Source organism: Phaethon aethereus (genome assembly GCF_964289735.1).
Source record: "Phaethon aethereus genome assembly, chromosome: 7".
Taxonomy (NCBI): domain Eukaryota; kingdom Metazoa; phylum Chordata; class Aves; order Phaethontiformes; family Phaethontidae; genus Phaethon; species Phaethon aethereus.
This window is the reverse complement of record NC_138583.1, coordinates 19,594,218-19,615,717: the sequence shown is the minus strand read 5'-3', so window position 1 is coordinate 19,615,717 and position 21,500 is coordinate 19,594,218. Positions and strand designations below refer to the sequence as shown.

Here is a 21,500-nt window from a genome sequence, read left to right as displayed (position 1 = left end):
CTCTTCACCAGACTAACTGGTGGCCGCTTGGTCCCAGGCTGCTGGGTGCAGGCGTTGCCTGGCCCCTGAGATTGTGAAGGCAGGAAGGATACTGGTCCGTGGAACCAGGCATCCCTCCAAGAAGACAAGGGATTTCTAGGCGGTTGCCACAAGAAGGGTGCAGAACACGATGTGCTCCAGGGGGATTGTGGCAGCAGCCCTTCTGCTCAGGTTAGCATCACCTTCTAAAGCAAACATGCCTGTTACCAGAGAACATTTGGCCAGCATCCTCCACGCACACGGTTTCCTCAGCAGACAGTTCTTAGACACCCTCAAACTAATTGACTTCAGAGGTTGTCATGGGGTCAGTGGGCCGTGGAGTAGCTAAGAGGGGAACAGGAGAGGTGGCTTCAATTAGGGCTGGGTTGAGAATGATTGGCAGAGTCATAGGTGGCACCCCAACCTGCAGGGGAGAGGCAAGAGGCTGCAGGATGAGTGGTGGCTGTGCTGTTGCAGGAGGTATGTCTGTAACAGGGCTTGTCTTTGTTGGAGCTGATGCTGGGAAAGAAGGAGAGGCAGACGTGCTGATGGTGGGTGAGGCAGGTACAGTGGCTCTCTCAGACTCTGGAACAATGAAGAGACAAAACACAGCCTTACACAGGCCCTGACAAAGTCATCTTTCAGCTCAAAGCTAAGCAGGGCTGAAGATCAACTCAGGGCCCTTTTCAGACTTGCCCCTTCCACATACCTGCATACGCAGCCCTGAGGAGCAAGGGCTGATCATAGGCATCCTGCCCCAACCTCTGCCCACCCCAATAACCTCAGCAAGGCGGCCATAACCTATCCATTTGGAAGCACAACAGTTCCACAGCACCAGAGGCCTGATCACTGTAAATCACTAAATCAAGGAAAAATAGACCCACGCCACTGTGCTGGGAAGATGATTCTAGAAAGAAGAAAAAGGGACTCACCACTGGCACCCAGTTCACAGGGCTTCTCCAAAGGACCCAGTTGGGTGGCTGGTCTCACATCCCCCACAGGGGAAGGGGGCAGGGCAGACACTATTGATTTCTGATGCTGCTGCTCCATTGGTATGCTGGGGACAGGATCTAGGAAAACAAAACAAGCAGTGAGCCCACACACCAGTTTGCTCACTCCTTTTGCCCACCCTCCATCTGCCCTCCTTGTACCAAGCTCCCACAGCCTCCTGCACCTACCAGTTCATCAGCATCCAGGCACTATGGCAGCTGGGTACTGGACAAGGTGCAAACACTGAGTCCAAAACCTGTTTTCTTAAGGTGTCTCAGCCCCTCGTACCTTGGATGACTGTCTGTTTGAAGAGCTCATCCCGCAGCCTAGGTAAGAAACAGTCAATCCGCTCCCAGGTGATCTCCCAGAGATCCGAGTATCCCGTCCGTGAGTCAGCACTGTGGAATATCCCAGCTGTATCCATTACAAGCAGCATATTCTTCAGAGACTCTGGGATGGCCTCCAACTGTAATCAGAGACACTCCTCAGGACACAGAGAATGGACACATAGCAATGAACAAAAGCTCAAAACAGCTGATGGGCTGCCTTGCAAACAGAGGCCAAGGGGAGAGACCATGGAACAAAATGGTTTTGGAAGGATTAAAAGGTTAAAAAACAAAACCAAAAACCAAACCACCTTTCAGGTTTAGAAGGTTAAACCCAATGAATGGTTGTTCAAAGCACTGCAGCATCACTTTCAGCACCTTACCAGTAAGTCACTAGAGCCAGCATGCATGTATTTGTCCATAAAGTCCAGGATTGTCAGCCACAGGGCAGCGAAGGTAGTCAGCGAGAGCAGTGGTGAGAGATGCTGTAGGAACACCTAGGAAAAAAACACAACTCTTGTCAACAAGGAGTATCAGGGCTGCTGCTCATAGCTTGACAAGCCAGTCTTGCAAATTTGGAATTCCCCCTCCTTGTGGCAGGCTAGGAGCATGCACAGGCCCAGCCTGAGGACACCAGAGGCCTCCACTCTGAGCTGCATATGTAGAGGAGTGGATCTTCTCTCCTTTGCATGAGGCCACTGCCATCTGCATGACCACATCTTTCAGCCCTTCCAGACTCTCTGCGTTAGCTCAGTACTATCAGCTTATGACATGCACCATTTCACCACTAGAACAAGACTGTCTGCAACTAGTGTCAGGTGAAATACTTCTCTCTCCATCCTTCATAAAGTCATAAACTCCTTCCTGACAACTTTTCTAAAGGCCAGGATCATGGAGACAGTTCTGGAAAGACAGCATGTCCCAACAGCAGAAGGTGGTGGTGATGCCTAGCACTGAAAACAGTCAAACTACCAACACGACACCTATCCAGATCAGAGATGCTGAGAAACTAATACAGCAAACAGTCTGGTTTTCTGAGGCACGTGGTTTCCCCTGAGCTGTCAGGCAGCAGAAGCGTGCTCACCTTGGAGAGTAGTGTTGAGGCTCTCATCCTAGTTTCTTCCATCCCACCAACGTCAGCTGGGCTGATGTTCTCGAGTAGCTTCGTTAGCAGAGGGAACAGCACCTGTTGGACCAGACACATTGATATTTCAGAGATGAAAAATGACTAATGAGATTTGCGTAGACAACCCTACAGGAAGGAGCTGGCTTTTGGGACTGGTGGCTTCTAAGCAGAGAGCATGGGAAAAGCAATGGGAAGTAGAAATGAGAGGATTCATTTCAATACTCCAAGAGGCTCTGTCAGAAGCCTAAGCAGAGGGAAACTTTTCACAGGATCAGAGCAGGGCATGCCTTGTCTGTTGTGGTGAACAAGCTGCTCAAGAAGATGGTGCTGAAGTAGGACATCATTCTGCCACTCCTGCACACAGCTTTGCTCTTCATGACAATGCTGTCCTGTCTATATGCCCAGCCAGGAGGTTACCTTGTTGAAGCAAGACTCCCATTCCAAGGCATCCAAAGCCTGCAGGTCATGTACCAGGAGGGCCCGCTGCAAGTAAGTGAGTGCCTGCATCCGTACCTGGCGTCGGGCATCGCAGCACAGCCAGGCAATACCTGCAAGACAGTGATTCAGGGCAAAGCCCACAGGGAAAGTGTCACATCCCTACTTCCCCAGTCTAGGGTGAAAAGTCTAATGAAGATCAAACTCTCTCTGGGGGAGAGAAAAAGAAGGAAAAAAAAAAAAAAAAAAAAGGATTATACTTGTTCCAGGCCACAGACTGGGGATCTACTGTCAGGTCCAGAAACAAACTGGCAGCTAACTCATGCTAAAGATACCTTTCCGGATCCAATCCAAGTTCTTTTTCAATTACAGCAGACCCTAAAAACAACCTCTGCTTGCTTTCTGCAGTTCGTTCTTGGCTCCTCAACTTTCCTGAGTGCTGCCACTATTTTGGAAGTGTCTCTGCTCACTCTCATCACAAGGGGATGGCTTTACCCTGTAGCAAAGGACACCAGCAGTTGGACCACAGCGTTCGGGAATCTGCTTCGATTTTCCTTCCTGCTGTCTCTAGGTGGCGTTGCTCCTCTGCCCAGGAGCTGTAGATGGTGGCCGCTCGTGTATGCAAGGTGTGCATGAGGTCCAGGAGCTGCAAGTCAAGCATCACATTAAGCAACACATAGGACTTAAATTTTTGAAGCAGCCCTGGTCTCCGCTCTTCCCCACACCAATGCTAAAAGGCTCACATCTACTCAAGCCTGCTTTCTGTATGTACATGACCATGTATAGCTATGGAGATGGTGTCAGGCCCTGCTGTCTCTGCCCTCTCTAAGTGGTCAAGTGCCAGGCATCTTCAGCAAGATTTGTGTCAGTTCAGTAGTCATGTCAATCCCGTCTTTGAGAAACAGAATCCCAATCCTGCCAGGAAAAAGAATGGAGCCTTTCCTGGCATAGAGCATTGACTGCCGAGGCAGAGGGAGAAATCCAGTGATTCAGCTATACTGTCCAAGGAAAATGATCTGAAACTTTAAAAAAACCCAAACAAACCAAAACAAAAAACCACAAGCAAAGCTCCCTCAGAACAGCTCTGTATGGGCAAATAACAGTCACTTTAGTCACTTCACTACTGAACTGAGGCCCAACAGCCTGGCTGTCAGCAGGCCTGTGCCTTCACACCTTTAAGTACCAGCTGGAGAGAGAAATGACTCCCTCATCCCAGTCCTCTGTACTTTAAATCCCAGTGCCTCAGCCCACAGGGCTTTCCCCTCTCCACAAGCTCAGACGCCCTGTCAGGCTCCCCACTAACCCTGTATGAACCTCATGCCTCCAAATGCCCTTGGTCCACATCCATCTTACCTACTATAGTGACACTCAGCTCCAGACCCCACCCTCCTTCCTTTTCAGAGGACTTCTTTCTCCACTGCTATTTTGCTTTTGCCTGTCCAAATTGCAGTCTTCCACTGCAGAGCCACACACTGCTACCAGAGCCATCCTCTACCATCCAGTGCCCACTGACCCAGGATGCAGCCCCGCCTCACCCCATGAAGAATCCCAGTGACTCCCTAGCAAGGCCCTGAGTATGGGAAAGGAGAGGAGGAAATCCTTGCTATACTTACGTCCTGACTAACCTGTAAAGACACAGTGTGGTAGCTGGCAGGGATGCTCTCATCCTCGTCCTCATCACTGTGTGTGTGCGCCTGGTGCTGGCTCAAGACCCGTGATCGCCGTGTGGAGCTCTCCTTTGGCTTTTTTTTTAACCGACTGGATTTACTGTCATACCTGTGGCTCTTCCCTCTCTTTTCCTGGGACTTGTAGCCTAGAAAGTGAAAGGCAGCAACATAACATATACACATTCCATGACAAAATTTTCTGCCTTTCAACACACACAGCAGCCACCTTTTGATATCCCCAGTGGAGAGCCCTCTCCTGTAAAATGACAACTACCAGGTAGTAGGTACCCAGCACCCCCAGGAACAGCCTTCAGCAGCAGCTGATACTGCTATCTCCACATCAGCTCCAGACCTCTCCTCCATCCCAGAGAGGGGGATAAGAATAAGGTCCCTGCTGCCAGCAGGAGCCAGGACACTTTTCTCACAGCAGACCATTTTCGGGCGTTGGGGACTCGTTCCCTGACAGTATACTTCACACTTCTTGCTGACTGGACACCCCAAGCCCAATCTTGATTGTCAAACCAAGGGCCACCTTACCCCCATTCAAGCTCGCCTCCACAAAGATGCGGATGGTTTTGACACAGAGCTCAAAGTTCTCAGGTGTAACGTGGGCAGCATCTCGCACGATGAAGGACAGGGACTCTACGCACTTCATGAGAGACTTTGTGTCATGTGGGCCCAAATCCAGCCCCACAGTCAGGCTGTACTGGTTCACAAGAGGAGATGGCCCCAGCCTGCTGAGCCCAGCAGCAGATCTGGGGGTGTCGATGTCATCTTTCCCCACCTGCAGGGCACAGCAAGAGGGTAGCAGGAGAGGGCAGTATAACAAGCAGCACCCCATGCACATGCTGAAAGAGCCTTTCTTCTGAAGCCAACAGGTAACGTTTCTGTAGGATCCACTTCCCTTTCTTCCTCATTTGCCTCCAACCTTTCTTCTCTACATCTGCATCTCCTCCCCATCCTCCCTTTACATTGTCAGCTCATCTTACCTCTCTTCTCTACTGTCTTATTCTTTCTCTCCCTACCACACCCTCTGCCCACAGCCATGCTAGGAGCAGTCGTCTTCAGGCACCAGAAGTCCATTGGCTACTCACCACTAGCCAGCCACTGTTCATGACATCCACATCTGTCACCGAGCGATGCATCTTGCCTGGCTTCCCATGGTCTGTGTACACCTCTGAATCAGAGGTGTAGCCACGGTCCAGGCTCATGTCACTTGGATGATAGGAGGAGGAGACCTCGCTGTCTGACTGAGCACCTTCAAGACAAAAGGCATGAATTTTAGGTCAAAGCAAATCAAGAACTTGGAAGAGTAGCTGTGGATAAGGGATTAATAAGATCAGCATCTGCTAGGAACTACCATGGGACCTGGAAGAAACTGGGCCAGGCCTCTCCTCCTGTAAGAGGAAGAATGTGACAGGAGAATGCACAGGAGACAGCAGGAAACACAGGTCTTTGACTCTGTTTCTCCCCTGTAGGTATGTTATGGCTTTTCATCCTCTGCTATGTCACTTGTCAGCCTGACTGTGGATTTAAAAAGGGCAGGAAGTTCAAACCTTTGACCCTGGGGGAAGATCAGATGTACCACACACTTTAAGAACTACTGGAGGTGCTAGGTTCAGCCAAGACCACTCTAAAAGCACAACGCAGAATGACATGACTCACATAGGGCCTTTGGGGTCACTCAGCTCCACAGTAATACTGGTAAAGTCTTTCTCATGATCAAGAATCTGCATTAGCATGTTCCACACCTGTCAGATCTACCTCTCCTGATCTTTAGGGTAACTTTGAATTTAACGTGACCTAAGCACAGAAATCTTTGCAAGGGCCAAACTTAAGCTACTGATATAATGTTATTCAGAAGCAAAGATTCATTCTCTCCATCATTCAACATTATCTAGAAAGCAACCAGCAGACAGACTTGCTGTGAACACAGTGCACCAAACATTTGCAGAAGGACATAAAGAGAACTCATGTTCTGTTGTGCAAGGTGCCACAGTCAAGTAGTTTGCCCAAAGACAGAAGAAGTATTAAAAAAAAAAAAAAAAAGAGAAGATGGGAGAAGACAACCCAGCATTATCTCAGAAGGCAAAGGCCATAACGGTTTTGCAAAGTCAGGTTTCTCCCATCTGTCTAGCACAAAGCATCAGGACCTAGCAAGGAAGTTCTAGAAAAGCAAAGAGGAAAACAAAGGCTTCTGGAAAAGTCTTTTCCTGCTTGTTTGCTTTAAAAGTCTAAAGCTGTCAGCCTCAAATACATTGCCAGCTGGCTAAAGTGAAACAGGAACAGTTTGCTGAAAAGACCATCTTTCTAACACAGTTGAGAGAAGTGGGAAATTGTGGGTTGGTCTTGTGGGAATGGTTCAGGCACTCTGAACACAAATGGATTTGGAAATGGAATTTTAAAGAACAACTCCCTTTACAAGATCCTTAAAATGGGGACAGAAAGGAGTCAGTCCCACAAAAGAAGGAAGTATGACAGGAACAACAGCTGGGTTGACATTACACACCCAGATGAGAGATTAAGGCTATATTACCCAAGGCACCAGACTACAACCAGCAGAAAACACTCCTTGGGCAGAGCAAAGACCTCCTACAGCTGCTACAACTGATACCAGTTTTCCTCCCGCTGCTCCCCCAGGGACTAGCACCTGGACTGCTGCTCACTGAGTAGGAAGAGATGGCAGAGTAGAGACAGGGACAGACCATCGGGTAGAAGTGAACAGCAGGTGCTGGTCTTTAATCTTGCTAATGTAGTTTAATATCAGCTTTGTTTTCTTGCAGTCCCCTTTGCTAATTGAAAAGCTTGAGGAAGCAGCTGCTTATCTGGCAGGCAGGCATCAGATTTCCTAGCAAAAGCTGGCCTGTCTTACCTGTGTCATTATCTGCCCTTGCTGTAACCTGCAGGGCTGCTGGCGGCTTCACCCCAGACCCAATGCACTCCAGGAGGGTGAAGAGTGTGTACCAGTCATCCCCAGAGTGAATGTTGGCAGCATTGGTCTTCAGGAGCTCATGGAGGCCATAGGCAACCTCATGGCTAACTCTGGACAGCACATTTGGCTTCATCATGAGCAGGATACGTAATGAGAGGAGAACCTGGCCAGAGGAGGAGACAAGAGTAACAGACCCCATTATTTACACTCCATTCTCCATCAAAGTCCTCCGTCATTTATTTAGAGCTACTTATAACTGCTGTTTGTTGTTACCTGTAGCACAGACAGGTTAAATGTGGGTATATCCAACAGCAACTGGTTTCCTGTATTGCCAGGTGTAGCCACAAAACCCCAGTAACTGATTTTCAAAAATCCCTTACCTGCGCGCTGATTTCTTCCCGCCGAAGGAGCCGAATGGCCAGTCTCAGCAGCCCCACCACTGCCCTCTCCACCAAGAAGCAGAACTCCATCGCATGGACACAGAGATGATACAGATGGTCTCTGACAGTTTGCCAGACACAGGTCACACGGTCCCTAGCCACAATAAGGAGGAGGGAAAGGGTAGGATGAAAGGAGATGAGACAAGCAGGATCCAGCTACCTCTCCCAGAAGTCCAGACAACCTAGTATTTCTTCGTTTCAATGAAAAACTCCAGCCAGGAGATATAAGAACAGGCACATTAAAAAAAAAAAGCCATCAAATTTCTTATTTACTTCATTACTTGCAAAGCAATCAGGTGGGAGAATTCTCCATCCAGAGTTTAGTTTATGTTCTCCAAATCTCAGGATATCAAGCAATAATTCATGGGCGAATAGTCCCTCTGTTTGCACATGTTAGAGTGGAATTGCTAAGCCCTGAAATTACAGCCACATGCTGCTTCAGCTGGCAAATCAAGCACATAAGGAACTCATTCCCTGGACCCAGGCAGCAGCTGCTGTAAAGCAGGGACATTTACAGTGAATCTGCATGTATTTCAAGGTCATACCTATTCTCTAGCACAATGCGCAGAAGCATCTCCAAGCAGAAGGCAGCATCCTCTTCATCATACGTCTCCTCATCAGGAGTAACAGAAATTAGAGCCTAGAAAAGCCAGGAAATGTTTGTGAATCGTGAGCCTCCAAAACTGGGGTACAAAGAAGTGAGGACCAACAGGATGCTTTGAGTCTGTGCAAAACCGCCCTCCACTGTCTGGTGAGGTCATGCATAGTCTATCTAAAATGCATTGGATACAGGTCAAGCTAAATATATGGATTATTATTATTATTATTAAAGATGAACTTAAAAGATGTTAAATTCTGATGAAGTCTCTCAGATGGAGAGGAATTCTGAAAGCCAGCAGCTACTTGCTAAGAATATGTGAAGCACAGAAGAGGCAGACATACCTAGGAATGACTACAAATACTGGAACTATTCCTTTCAAGCCATCAGCTTGCATGTGAAGAGAGAATTCCTGACATAATAGGGGTAAGAGCAAATTCCCCCAGAACTGAGATGACACAGAAAAACTGAGTCCCCACTTCTCCACATGGGCCAGCAACATAGTGGTCTTTGTGTGTTCCAAACAGCAAGTTCTGCTTTACCTGTTTTAAGTGTTGTTCTTTGGGGTTTACTCACTTCTTGTCTTTATTTTGAAACTCAATACCTACTCTTCTGAACCTCTGCAGCAAGCCTTGATAAAGAAACCTTTCCTTTGTTCTAGCAAAAGTCTCAGTAGTGTCATGTGCCCTACTGATGAAGCCAGTGAATTGCAATTACAGCAACCTGAAGGGAAAGACACTTGCACTTTAAGGAGCCATGGAATTAGGCAACACACACTGCCAGCCCACACAGCATCCGTGCAAGGGTTGCACTGCACTATTTGCTTTTGGAAATGGTGAGCAGCAGCCAGATTTGTTCCACATCCTAGAGTGGTCTCAAACTCCATGCTAACCTGAGAAGCCGCTATCAGAATCAGGTAAGTAACTACCCTCCCCCAGGGAGATAAGCTTCTCCAGCCCAAAGGCTAGTGAATCCAGCCTTATTACCTCTCCCACAGCAGCCAGGTACCGTGCTACCTAGGGGCACATAGTCAAATATTTCTGTACAGCTCTTGCCTCTGAAGTGGCTTTTTAGAATCTTTTCATTAGGCACACCAGAAAAGATGAAAAAGCATAACCTTAAGCTCCTACACAGACCTACACATATTTTCAAACACTTACCATGACCTCCTCAAGGCTTTTAGAATGTATTCCACAATTTAACATCTTCCTCTACTACTCAAGTAATTGTGGCTGCCAGCACAGAAGTTATATGTAACAGCTGAGCTAATGACTGGTTTCAAATCCCAAACAGGTCCAAGAACTCCTTTGGGGATAGAGGAGCTAGGCAAGTACACAGTACATATCTATGATCATGCATAGCATACTTGTTCCATCACTAGTCCAACCCCTTACCCAGTATCTCTCTCACCTTCATGAGCTCCTGGAGGGATTCAAGTTGGAGGAATTTGCTTTCTGTGATCAACTTTTCAGGATCACAGTGCTGCAAAAGACAGAAAAGAGGACTGGGCATCTGGGGAATGGGAAAAGCACACAAACAGATCCTCCAGAAACACAGCTTGTTCCCAGGAAAGATATAGATAGTGGTTTTAACACAATTCCCTGGAGGAAAACTGCTGCCAGCTAGTTCAATCCTTTAACATCAGCTACCTTTAACAGACCTGATCTGTGCTAGACAGATTTTAACAGATAACTCCTTTGTCCACACACTGCTCAAACCCCAGGTTTAGATTTTGTTGGCCCCATATGCCTTAACACTGACTTGGAAAAGATTAGTCATTTGAGAATTTAGTAATTTCTCTTCAGTTATAGGACTGTGACACCAAGGGCAGATCCCAGCCTCTTGTGGTGAATCATTCCTGTTTTCATGTGTTACTACGTTTGTACGTAACAGCACATAAGACCCTTTAGCTGTCAATGCAGATATGCTACTCTGCAGTTTCTTAGAATTCACAAGTCCTCTGAAACCTGCAATACTGCCTAGAAGCATGCATATTTATGCTTCTGTTGCCTGTTATCCACACAGTACTGTCACCACAAACAAAAGCAGGTTCTTTTACAGTCTGTATGTTACCTTTATGCATTCCAGAGCTGATCGCTTTGCCTCCTGTGTCTCTGTAGATGGCCCTCTCATACCAGATTGCTCTGTCCCACTGAGAGTGAGCCAACTAACAAAACTCAGCACTGTAGATTCACCACTGCAAATCAGAAGACACTGGCATCAGTGAGAAAATAAGAAACCATACTACTCACCAGCTTTGGTACAACAAGGACTGCCTGGCGGCATCTACAACACTCACCGGTTAGATGGTGTCTCCTCACGTTGCAGATAGATTTTGCCATTAGGATCCACAAAGTCTTCAACCTGGAAGACAGACCAGAACATGTCCATGATCTATCGTCTACTTCTTTGTAGCCTTTCCCCTCAATGTTTCACTTAGTGATGAAACACTATACCCAACCCACCTTGTGTAGGCAGTCAACCCCAGCTCTTCACCCTCTCATCCTTTCAGTAAAGTGTCACCCCCATCTGGCAATACTAATGCCCTGCTCTAATACTTTGTGCCTATAAGCATATCCCTCTTCTGCACAATATTCAAAATCTGTTCAAGTAAAATGAATACTGAAATTTCTCAAATCCAGCAAAAAGTAAAATGAGAAAAAAATTAAATCTTGCAAAAGAAGCTGGAGCCTGCACATAACTTGAACACTAAACTCTTTGTACGCTTTCTAGCTCTGTATGCACTTTACTAAAGCCAGGCCTTTGCTGGAGAGCTCTCCTCCTCTTCGAGGACTCGTTCTATGAAAAGCCAGCTTCCCACTTCAATTACCCACCAGCCGCCTATTATTACCTCCACCATGGCCTTGGGCAGCAGCTCTGCTCGGAAAAGCTGTAGCATGGCCTCCATGATGTTTTTCCAGCCCTCCCGCAGAATGTCACCATGGCGATGGGCCAAGTGAAACACAGTCTTTGCTGCAATATGGGCCTTGGGATTACTTCCAAAAACAGTGGGCAGGTTCTCAATAGACTGCAGGGAAGAAGAGGAGGTGGCAATCAGTCAGCAAGAGATGTTTTCTTTTCAACACAAATTAGGGCAGACTGTTCAGAACTGGTTACAGGAAAGACAACAATTCTGTGTACGATGCCTGGATAACTCCGCAGCTCATATTCACTTTGCACAAAAACAAGGACAAGACAGCCTACCTGATGCAAGCTGAATCACTGAACCACCTAGACATAAGCTCTCCAAGAACAACAACAATACAGCACATTTTGAAAGTGCTTGCTGAAAACTTACTAACACTAATTTATTCTGCTATGGGAACTCATTCCAGGATCAAAGCCTTCTACAGGAAGTACCATGTCTCCTCTGGAAGCAGCAATTACTCCGCTCTACTGTTAGAGAGGGAAACTATAGCCAAAAGCATTACTGACTTGCTAACCTACTTCTACCACTACTTAACAGCAAGATTCAAAGTAAGAGTGATGAACCCTAACATACAGTCTCTGCCAATAATTGCTCGATCACAATTCCTCATAATCTGTTCAACGCACTCACAGCTTTTCAAAATACAAAAAGTGTGCTACGTCATTTAAACCAACCAAGTATATGCTGCCAAAAAAAAGAAAAAACAGCAACCATGTGAGCTAGTATCAGACACTGTAACATGTTCTATGTTTCTGCAGTTACTTAAGGTCATTGCAATGTCCCTTTTGACAAGAGATGGGCTTTGCCATTCTCTTGCTTACGTGGACAAAACCCATACTTACTCCTTCATCAAGAAAGGAGAGAGAAGACAGGAGATAGGATGGATTGAAAATGTGTCTCTTCCAATCTCAGACCTGAAGTTCAGAGAAACTAGCTCTTGCTTCAGCCAGACTGCTGGCAAAACTATTATCAAAATGGGTCTTTGATCTAGAGGTGAACTCCACGTGAAGCACCAATCTGGAATTCTGGCAGAAATGTGACAACTGATTTGTTTTTTCCATTGTTGCTATGGGGAAACCACAGGAATACATATACCACTGAAGTGTCAGAGTGCAAACAGCAATATGCCTGATTTTGCACTGGGGCAACAAGCCACAACCACTGAATTAACACACACAGAGGTTTTGCTGCTACTTATACACTGAGACAGTATGAGTCTTAACTCTGAATCAAGAAGTGGGGCACGGACTCTTCTTAAATCACTTAATCCCCCTCCATGTTCCTTTACATTCCTCTTCTTTCAACTAAAGTGGCCATGCATAGCAATTGCAGTGCTTTGAGAGGATGCCTGATCACCAGGACGATCTGACCTGGGAAGTGACTAGCAGCTAAGTGATACTTCCCTTGCTTTCTAACAGTTGTTCTTTGTTTTGCCTCCTCAGCCCCTGAAGAGAGCCCCTCCTTCTCCCCTTCCACCAGAATGTCTCTCAAATATTTGTTCAGTTGTCATATCCCACTACTGTCTCCAAGCCTTACAGGAATTTAGGACAGCAGAAAGTAATTGGTGTACTTGGAATCTGGCCAAAGATAAGAAATCACAGCCTTCTTCAAATCCAGAAGCCTCTGATTCTACGTCATCACCAAAAGACATACTTGCTTAATTTACACAGACCTCGGGCTGCTCCAGATTCCAGTCTCACAACTAGATGGGATGCAGCTGGCAATAGTTGATGCCTCTGAGGGCTTAGTCTAGTTGTTTCTACTGTGTAAATCTGTGTCAAACAGTTGTTTCATGGCAGACATTCCTCTGCTTGTGTTATCTATTGGTAGTCTTGAGGTCGGTATGCCTGGAGAGGATCAAGTATTTCATCTTTACAGTTGTGAGCTGTGGAGGAAGAGGGAATCTAAAGCAACCCCACCACTTGGGTTTTCTTTGTCTTTTATTAGTCAAGCTGGTACTTTTTCACTGCTACCAATGCCAGAATGCAAGTGATACAAAACACCCAGTCCAAACAATACTGTTTGCAGGACTGCTCCCTTTCTGCTATCTCTTCAAGGTATTTAAAAAAAGAATCACCTGTCTTGGTCTTTTTACTCGCATGCTTTCAGTCTTGAACGATTTTGTTTCCCTTTTTTGTATGTGCGGCAATTCTATTCGGCTCACTGTGGGTCTTGCACTGGTTCTCAGAGCAATACCCTGAGATTCTTTGCAAGTTCTGACCCTTTAAAGGAGTTGCTGTTGTCATCTTCTTAGCACAAAGCATGGTCTGCCACACACTGTCTATCAAACACCTTGGGGAAAAACAGGCTGATGCTGTAACACACAAACAGATTTGGGCAAAAAAAGCTTACACCAACCACTATATCTTGAATTTATTCTCACAGTGCAATCCATGGAAATGGTCTTTAGGGATTGCCAAAAGTGGGGCAAACAGCCAATCTTATTACCAGACTCCACACACCAACTGACAATTTAAAGCATTTGCTTTTCTAACCACTTAATGCTGGGTGGATGCACAGCCCCTACACTTTGGAAGAACAGCTCACAAAACAGTCCCTCTTGGCACCACATAAGCCCTGTAACTAAATATTCAATAGCTGAAATGCATAAACTTGCTTGGGATCATGGATGATCGCTGTCTTGATCACAGGGAGATCTAAGTCTCCTCAAATCTCTCTTCAAATCAAGTAGGTGGAATAAACACTTCCACATCATGGCATTCTGCTCTGCACAAACTGTCACTTGTGAGTGAGTAGGATATCTGTGTAATTGAACCTGTCCTATGGAAGTCCTACTTCACTACACACTTTTCATTTCCTCCTCCAGAAAGCTCTGGGCAGGGGCTGGTAGATATCTACAGATACTGTTATAAATAAAACAAGCAAATTTTACTGCTTAACAGAGGAAGAAAGCTCCGATAGAAGCCATGCTGCTTTCCTCTCCTTGCAAACTTACCTCGCTGCTGAGGGCTGTAAACTTGCAGAGAGAAATTATGAGATTGTCAAACACATCACTAAGGCCATAGTGAGCAGAAATCATTGCACATTTCCTGGGGAAAGAATAAAGCAGAAAATAATGTAGCAAGTCAGCACAGACAAGTCTGTCTACAGGACAGCAAATCAAGAGAGCCTCTCTGTTGACATTTTAGACCTTCCTCTCCACCCACTCATAATGAATGCTGATGTATAGAAGTCTACTATTATCCCTCAAATAACCTCAATCCTCATCCACAGATGCTGGTACTTGTCTGTGCTGATGCAAGGATCACTTTCAAAAAGTGAGTCTAAACAGACAGACCACTTGCTCATGAGCCAATATACCTAATCTCCTGTCTTGACATAAGAGAGAATTGCTGAGATTGACAGTAGTGTTGAAGGTCTAGTTTCCAAGGCATCATGGCTACAGCAGTGTATTAACAGAGATTTAAAACTATGCTTAAGGCATCATTTGGTCTGGATCTAAGCATGACCAAAGATTGTTCCAATACAGTTTTTCACAGATAGCAAGTTTTTTGAATACTGGTCATCTGAGGAAAAAAAAAAAGAAATCCTCCATCCCATTCAGCCACAGCTATGGCCTTATACATGAGAGGTTTTGTTCATATACAGGGATTTTGCCAGCATCATTGTGCAAGTTGAGTGACTTTTTCACCTCACTTCTAAGCAGCACAGCTATGTCAGCAGGTCTTTTAAGTGTAACCAGGTTGGAGTTTAAAAATACATACCCCAGGCACTTTGATTTATTACAACACAGCGGTCAAGCCAAACAGCAAGTGGCAACTGAGGCCAAGATGGGATGAATCAATACAAATGACAGAACAAAACTAGAGGACCATAGGTCACAATAAAATGCTCTTCAATTGCTAGGAAAATCAACAGTTGATATTCACTGTGATGTCTCTAGCAAGTAAATGGGAGACAACGGCCACACTTCAACTCTTCTGAAGAGTTCTCATTCTCTTCATGAATGCAAGAGTTACCTGAAACCAGAGATAGCCTTCTGGATGATTGTTTCCTCTAGGCTTTTGTCAAAAACATAAGAAAGTGCTGCAATGGTTGGCCCCCATGTCATGGCGAAGAGATCGTGGTCATAGCTTCCGGGAGGCACATGGAGAAATATTCCCTCATCAGTGGCACCACGATGTAGCAGGACATTCCAGATATAGTTTTCCTTCACTAGGCCCGTCTGTTCTTCTGGCATCACTATCTCATCATTTCTACAAGGGAGGAAGGCAGAAAGGTTGAATTTTTCATCCTGAGCCAAACCTAACATTTACACAGTGCCTTTCATTACACGGTCCCAAAGCTAAACACTACCTACTCTGGAATGATCTTGCCAGCTCCTGAAACATTCTATTTTCTTAGGCCTGCCTGCTTCCCCTGACCCCCTTTGGTATCCTGGATATTAAGTCTGGTGACTCTCAGCAGCACCCAGCAGCAATTGTGTAAGGATGGCATTGAAGAAACAGCTACCCAACACTGTAGCGGGAAATGCAACACATACTGCAGTTAAATGATGGGAAATTTCGGACAGCACACTGGCATAGCTTCATTCCCCCATCCCAACTCCCACCCAGTTAGACTGCTCTGCATATCTCATTACTCCCAGATAAAAAAAAATTAAAATTGTTATGCTACTGCAGTCAACAGTAGACATGAGTACCTTTGTATTACCTTTGTATAAGAATAATGTATATTTGTATAAGAATAATGCATATATTCATATTATGCCAAAAATCAAATATCAGAAAGCCAAGCAGTACAAAATTGAAGATAAAACAAGAAACCAAATGTATGATGGGTGATTCATAACCAGGGTACCACAGCTCCTTACTCTAACTGGATTAAAGCTATACAAGTATAAAACAATTATGATTAATACCAAGTAGCACTTGCAATCTCAGGTTAAAATACATCAAGTCTAAATACATACTCCCTAGATTTGGGTAACATTGCACAAGAGATAACCGTCTGCAAATGACCAACTAATTGAACAAGAGTCTCAAATCTACTAAGAACAGTAGATTGCAGCCAATCTGAAAAGTAGAGGTCTTTCTGAAACAATGAAAAAATAACATCTGTCAGTTGCCAAAGGAGCAATTTACATGTGCTAACAACGACTATAAAAAACCCTCTTGATCTATGCATAAGAAATAAGCTCTTCTCAGTTTCAGGTACCTGCATATTTTGACATGACAAATCATTACTGAGATTATATAGAAAAATACGTTTGCAGTCAATAGCATATTTTTTCTAAGAACCCATATTTGATTAATATTAACAGAAGCAAGTGAATGGGTTTATTTGGAAAGTCTCAGGAAATGAAATTGTGCTCAAAAGTGAAATGCTGAAATCCTGAAGAGATCATGTGCTACTCTGTACAGATTACAGTCTGCTTTTCCCACCCCCCCAATAACACAAAGAAAACAAACAGTTCCTCAATCTCAGCTATGACACGGGCAACCTATCTGAGATGGAGCAATACTGAAATGATACACCAATTGTTTTAGCCATAGAACATACTGAAAGAGCTGAAGTATCTGGTGAAAGGATGATAAAGGCAAATAGACTGGGACAGAAGCATTAGATAACTGAAAGGTATAATGATATTCTCAGGGTACTACTCAAAACATTACGAACACCCTCAGGGGAGAGAAGTCAATCAAAACTAGAGCTCTGCTTGAAAGCTAGAGCTACATCTTGAAGAATTTCTAGATATTCAGTACAGGTGACATACCTATCTTCCCAGCAAAGGCTTGGAAGGGAGGGTCAGACTAATCCCACTGCCCTGCTTCCAGCCTGAGCCACTGCAGATTGAAACCAGCTGAGAGTCAGAGTCACATCCTGTCTCCTCAGAGATATAATCCTCTCAGCTTCAAATTGGCTGGGCCTGGATTTACTGATAGGCTAGATTTCTGAGCTATTATTAAAGCTCCCCACCCAGAGCTAGTGTGTGCACAAAAGAGCCTCAGCTACCAGGAATTCTCAAATATTGGTCACTGTGCCAAGAACTTCAGGGGTGGCAGAAAAGATTGGTGCAGACAGCAGCTTCATATGAAGAGCTCAAAACAGAACATATGAAACTGAGACCTGGACACATGTCAGGGCACTAGTGCTGTCCTGGGTATGAGATACTATTTCTAGCACTACATAAAAAGTTCTAAAGAAGTCTACAGGCCTGGTGTAGAGAACAGAGCCTTCTTAGATAGAGCATTTCACATGTGCTGGTCTTGCTCAGCCATTCTTTTGCATGTTGATAGAAGTAACGTATTTTTTAACTTTAGCTTAAGCTCTGTGGATTAAAATACCATGGCAAGAACCCAAAGATACAAATCCAGTGCAATCACTGTGACAGGCTTGTTACCACAGCCCCACATGGAGCTGGAAGTTGGTCTGAGGCAAACAGGCACATGATCAGCGAGTGTCTCTCCGTACTCTCCAGAGGTCTCACAGACAAAACAACTCTAGTTTGCTCTCTGCATACAAGGAGATGACAGGTTGATTCTTACTTGATGGCATGGTACATGTCTTCCAATATGTCCTGTTCAAAGTCTTTGCCTCCATTCACACCTTTCAGGTTCTTCCGAAACTCCTGAAAAAAGTTACACCAACGTTAATTCCTAGTACCTCCAGCTTTAACTGCTTGGCTAGGATCAGTACTCCATTACTTTTTCATGGGACTAGGAGATTTTCCTGTGTTCTTCAACATGCAGCCTCAAAGTTCAAAGACTAAATGCTATTCTTAGTGGCAGTAGAGTGCAGCAACTCCTGTGTCTGCTCATAAGGAAAGAAGAGAGACACAACATTACACATGCTTAGCTGAGGCTGGACATCACTGTACCACCACACTGACACTCACAGGACTTGAACTGTCTAGAAGCCCACAGCAGTTCAACGATCTTCTCATTCTTACTTATATCTTAGGATACAGTTTGCTCATGCACAGGCAAGCCTCTTGACAAACTTGGAAAGCTTTCTGCTAAGCTCACAGTTCTTCATACTGCCCCTTTTGCAGAGCTCTCCTCTCCAACTGCACTCAATTTTAGTACTGCACACCAGCTTATTGTGTACATGAGTGATGAATGCCAGGGAAAAAAGAGAATATCATTGAGATAAAAACTGGTACTACGTTGCTATCAAAACCAGAGAAGACAGGTGCCTACACTGGTAACACCCACCTCTAGAGTCATTGGGACATTCTGCTTGCGGACATTATGGTTGTGCTGGTCAGTGTTCAACATAATAACTGCATAGGCCAGGGCAAAGCAGGCATCGCTATTGGCAAATGGGGAACCATTTGATTTCTGAAAGGCAAATGTATGCACAAATTAGTCCTACAGCAATAGCAGTATCAGTGACCCAAGACAGCCATTTTCCTACCCACAGTACTAAATCATCTCTGGGGCAAACAAAAATCCCAGGTTCTGGCTCCAGCTTCCAAAAAGCACCCCAGAAATCTATGTGTCACTGCCATCTGCAAAACAACAGCTGCTGCCTGCAGGGCACAGTAAGCTTACATAGGCAGTTTGATCTGACATGTCTATCATGGCAAGCAGATGCACAAAAATGCAGTTTTGAGTTTTCTGCCCATCAAGTACACACCCTCCAATGTTCTGTGAAGGCTTCCAACAGCCTCTGGATTACAGGCGCCTCTCCTGGTAATCTGAAGGCCTCTAGATAAAGTCGTAAAGCTTCATCCAGCCTTAAACCCTGGAAGCTGAAAGTCCTGCAAAAAGAATGAAATGCAACAAAAACTGAAACAGGATGGAAAAGATAGGATAAACTTACTGACTACAATCTTGTTTGTTTCAGCATCAGAACACCAGATTTCACAGAGAACAGACAGTAAAGAGGGGAGGGTGAGGAGAGAAGAAATATACCATGAACAGGCAAAAAACAATAAAAGAGAGTGTACTGGTGTATATTGGAAATTGATGTGTTTGTTATGTTACTAAGTTACATATGATTTGACATTGTGATTTATCTCAATAGTGTTAGTGAATTTGATTGCTGTCATTTTGAAGTTACACCAAGCACTGCACCAGAATCTCAGATACCCTACTCCTTTATTCATAAACCGTTGACCAAGTCTGGGACTAGGATTGGATTCAGTTGCCTGTAGACTCCTCTCTGAGAAGGAGTCTAGAAAGCAAGGGGATCCACTCTGAACCTTGTGACTCAACGGGAGGGCATTCCTTTACTTACCTAATCTTAGTCATAAACCATTGACCAAGTCTGTGACTAGGGATGGATTTCGGTCCGGTCTGAGCCTTGTGACTCAACAGGAAGGTCTCCCCTACTTTCTCTCCTCAATATACATAAGCCACATTAACCCAATTTGATCCATAAGCAAATCATTCCAATCTAATTGTAACTTGGTTTCTCTTTGTATACTTTTTCATGCTAAGTGAGTAACAGAGTGAACCTTGCCATCGAATTCTATTAAGTCACACCTTTTTACAAATCTATATTAAAATAATTTGCTTTCTAATATCTTTGGTGGTGACTCTTTAAGCACCCCAACCACTCATTCGTGACAGAGAGTCAACAATCCTACAGGTGATTACGTATGTAATCATCTCTCCGGTCTTCGCAGAGACTGGCCCTACTGAAAGGAACTTGAGTATCATACTATTATATTTATCTAAGGTGCCACCATATGCAAGAGATGTATAGAATTAAGGCATGATGGTACACAAAGAACCAAGTCCAATGCCTCCAGGAGCTACTGTTCTACTGCTTTTTTAATCACTGAACTCTTAACTTTCACCCCTTTCTATTTAAAAGAGATACAGAAAGATACTTACCCAACAAAGCTTTCCAGCAAGTCTATGTTCTTACGGTCACTCACAAATTCCCCAATCATCTTTTTGTCCAGGCGAGGATTTTCCCGTAGCCACCTGGCCACCTCATTGTTGTCAATGGGAGTGGCAAGAAGGTTCTTCTCCTGCAGAAACTGTATCCCTTTCTTTGGCTTTTGGTTGAACTGCTCTGTGCCGGTTATCAGGAGCTGAAGGAGACATTCTGATAATTACAAGCTTGAAGTGCATTCCTTACTTTAGATTGTTCTTGGCATTTGAACCAAAAGCAAATTAAAAAATAGATCAATCTCAGCATGATCAAGTTTATTGTACCGCGTAATCCAGCAAGAAGGCTAACCAAGGCCAGAAAACCTGCATTCATCACAAGGATTCACTATCAAATAATACTGGACAGAGCAAGCATAAGCTGCCGTCTCTGAAAAGCTCTGACACTTCACCAAGCAATTAGCTCTGCTACAAATGCCTCACCTGCTCTAGTATGTAAACAGAGCAGAGGAAGGTTTCTGATGAACATGGGGCAAGATCAACTCTACCAAGTCATAACAGCAGCACTGCTCTATGCCCTCTTCTGTCCCCTTTGGCTTCAGGTTCTTGTACTCTGCCTCACTGCCATGAGACATGCAGCAAGAATCCTTGGCACCTATTCAGCAGGCACAAGGAAGAAGTGTTGCAAAAGCTCAAACTAAAAACCAGAAAACATTCTGCTAGAGAAACATGGTCCCAGAAACATCTGGTATTCCAGCATGAAGAGGCTATCTGTAGGCTGGGAAGAGCAGGTATATTTTTCATTTTGAAGGGAAGTCAACTACTCTGCCCTGCTTGATTTTAGGAAACTAGACTGTGCCACAGTCACAGTGTAATAAAACACCTGACTAAGAAAGGGTTAACTGAATGTTCTTGGTGGTGTTCAGAAAAACCAAAAGCACAAACAACTGTATGAACTTTACTAAGGCACCAGAATAAATGTCAGTTCCCTGTTAGCTCCTATCACGATCAAACTGCTAGCAATGACCTAGTGAACTAAATTCGTGACCATCATGATTACTAGCTCCCCTGGGTTTCTCAGTACCTCAAAAGCCACCAGCCCTCTGTTTTCTGCTTCCCCTGCCTGTGTGAACATCCTCAAATTGCAGTGAAACACAGATCCTGAAATAGACTGGAGTGCACAAGGACCCAGTGAGGGCATAACAAAATAATAACCATGTGCTGCCTTGGTA

At 44.9% G+C, this 21,500-nt stretch overlaps 1 protein-coding gene across 1 annotated transcript in view; it reads right to left on the bottom strand.

Moving 5' to 3' along the window:
• Positions 1-316: 316 nt before the first annotated feature.
• The window catches only part of GBF1 (golgi brefeldin A resistant guanine nucleotide exchange factor 1), a gene marked incomplete at both ends in the record, with an annotated part of 101,872 nt that continues 80,688 nt past the window's right edge, over positions 317-21,500 (bottom strand). Inside the window, 23 exons of the mRNA XM_082002182.1 lie at positions 317-603; positions 951-1,088; positions 1,297-1,474; positions 1,718-1,831; positions 2,419-2,520; positions 2,878-3,008; positions 3,391-3,541; positions 4,509-4,708; positions 5,100-5,346; positions 5,657-5,820; positions 7,435-7,657; positions 7,875-8,028; positions 8,480-8,574; positions 9,943-10,014; positions 10,606-10,729; positions 10,832-10,896; positions 11,384-11,560; positions 14,418-14,511; positions 15,442-15,678; positions 17,971-18,053; positions 18,640-18,765; positions 19,064-19,187; positions 20,269-20,471. Of these exons, the coding sequence (XP_081858308.1) occupies positions 317-603; positions 951-1,088; positions 1,297-1,474; positions 1,718-1,831; positions 2,419-2,520; positions 2,878-3,008; positions 3,391-3,541; positions 4,509-4,708; positions 5,100-5,346; positions 5,657-5,820; positions 7,435-7,657; positions 7,875-8,028; positions 8,480-8,574; positions 9,943-10,014; positions 10,606-10,729; positions 10,832-10,896; positions 11,384-11,560; positions 14,418-14,511; positions 15,442-15,678; positions 17,971-18,053; positions 18,640-18,765; positions 19,064-19,187; positions 20,269-20,471 (3,489 nt within the window). The remainder of the gene's footprint in view (positions 604-950; positions 1,089-1,296; positions 1,475-1,717; positions 1,832-2,418; positions 2,521-2,877; positions 3,009-3,390; positions 3,542-4,508; positions 4,709-5,099; positions 5,347-5,656; positions 5,821-7,434; positions 7,658-7,874; positions 8,029-8,479; positions 8,575-9,942; positions 10,015-10,605; positions 10,730-10,831; positions 10,897-11,383; positions 11,561-14,417; positions 14,512-15,441; positions 15,679-17,970; positions 18,054-18,639; positions 18,766-19,063; positions 19,188-20,268; positions 20,472-21,500) is intronic.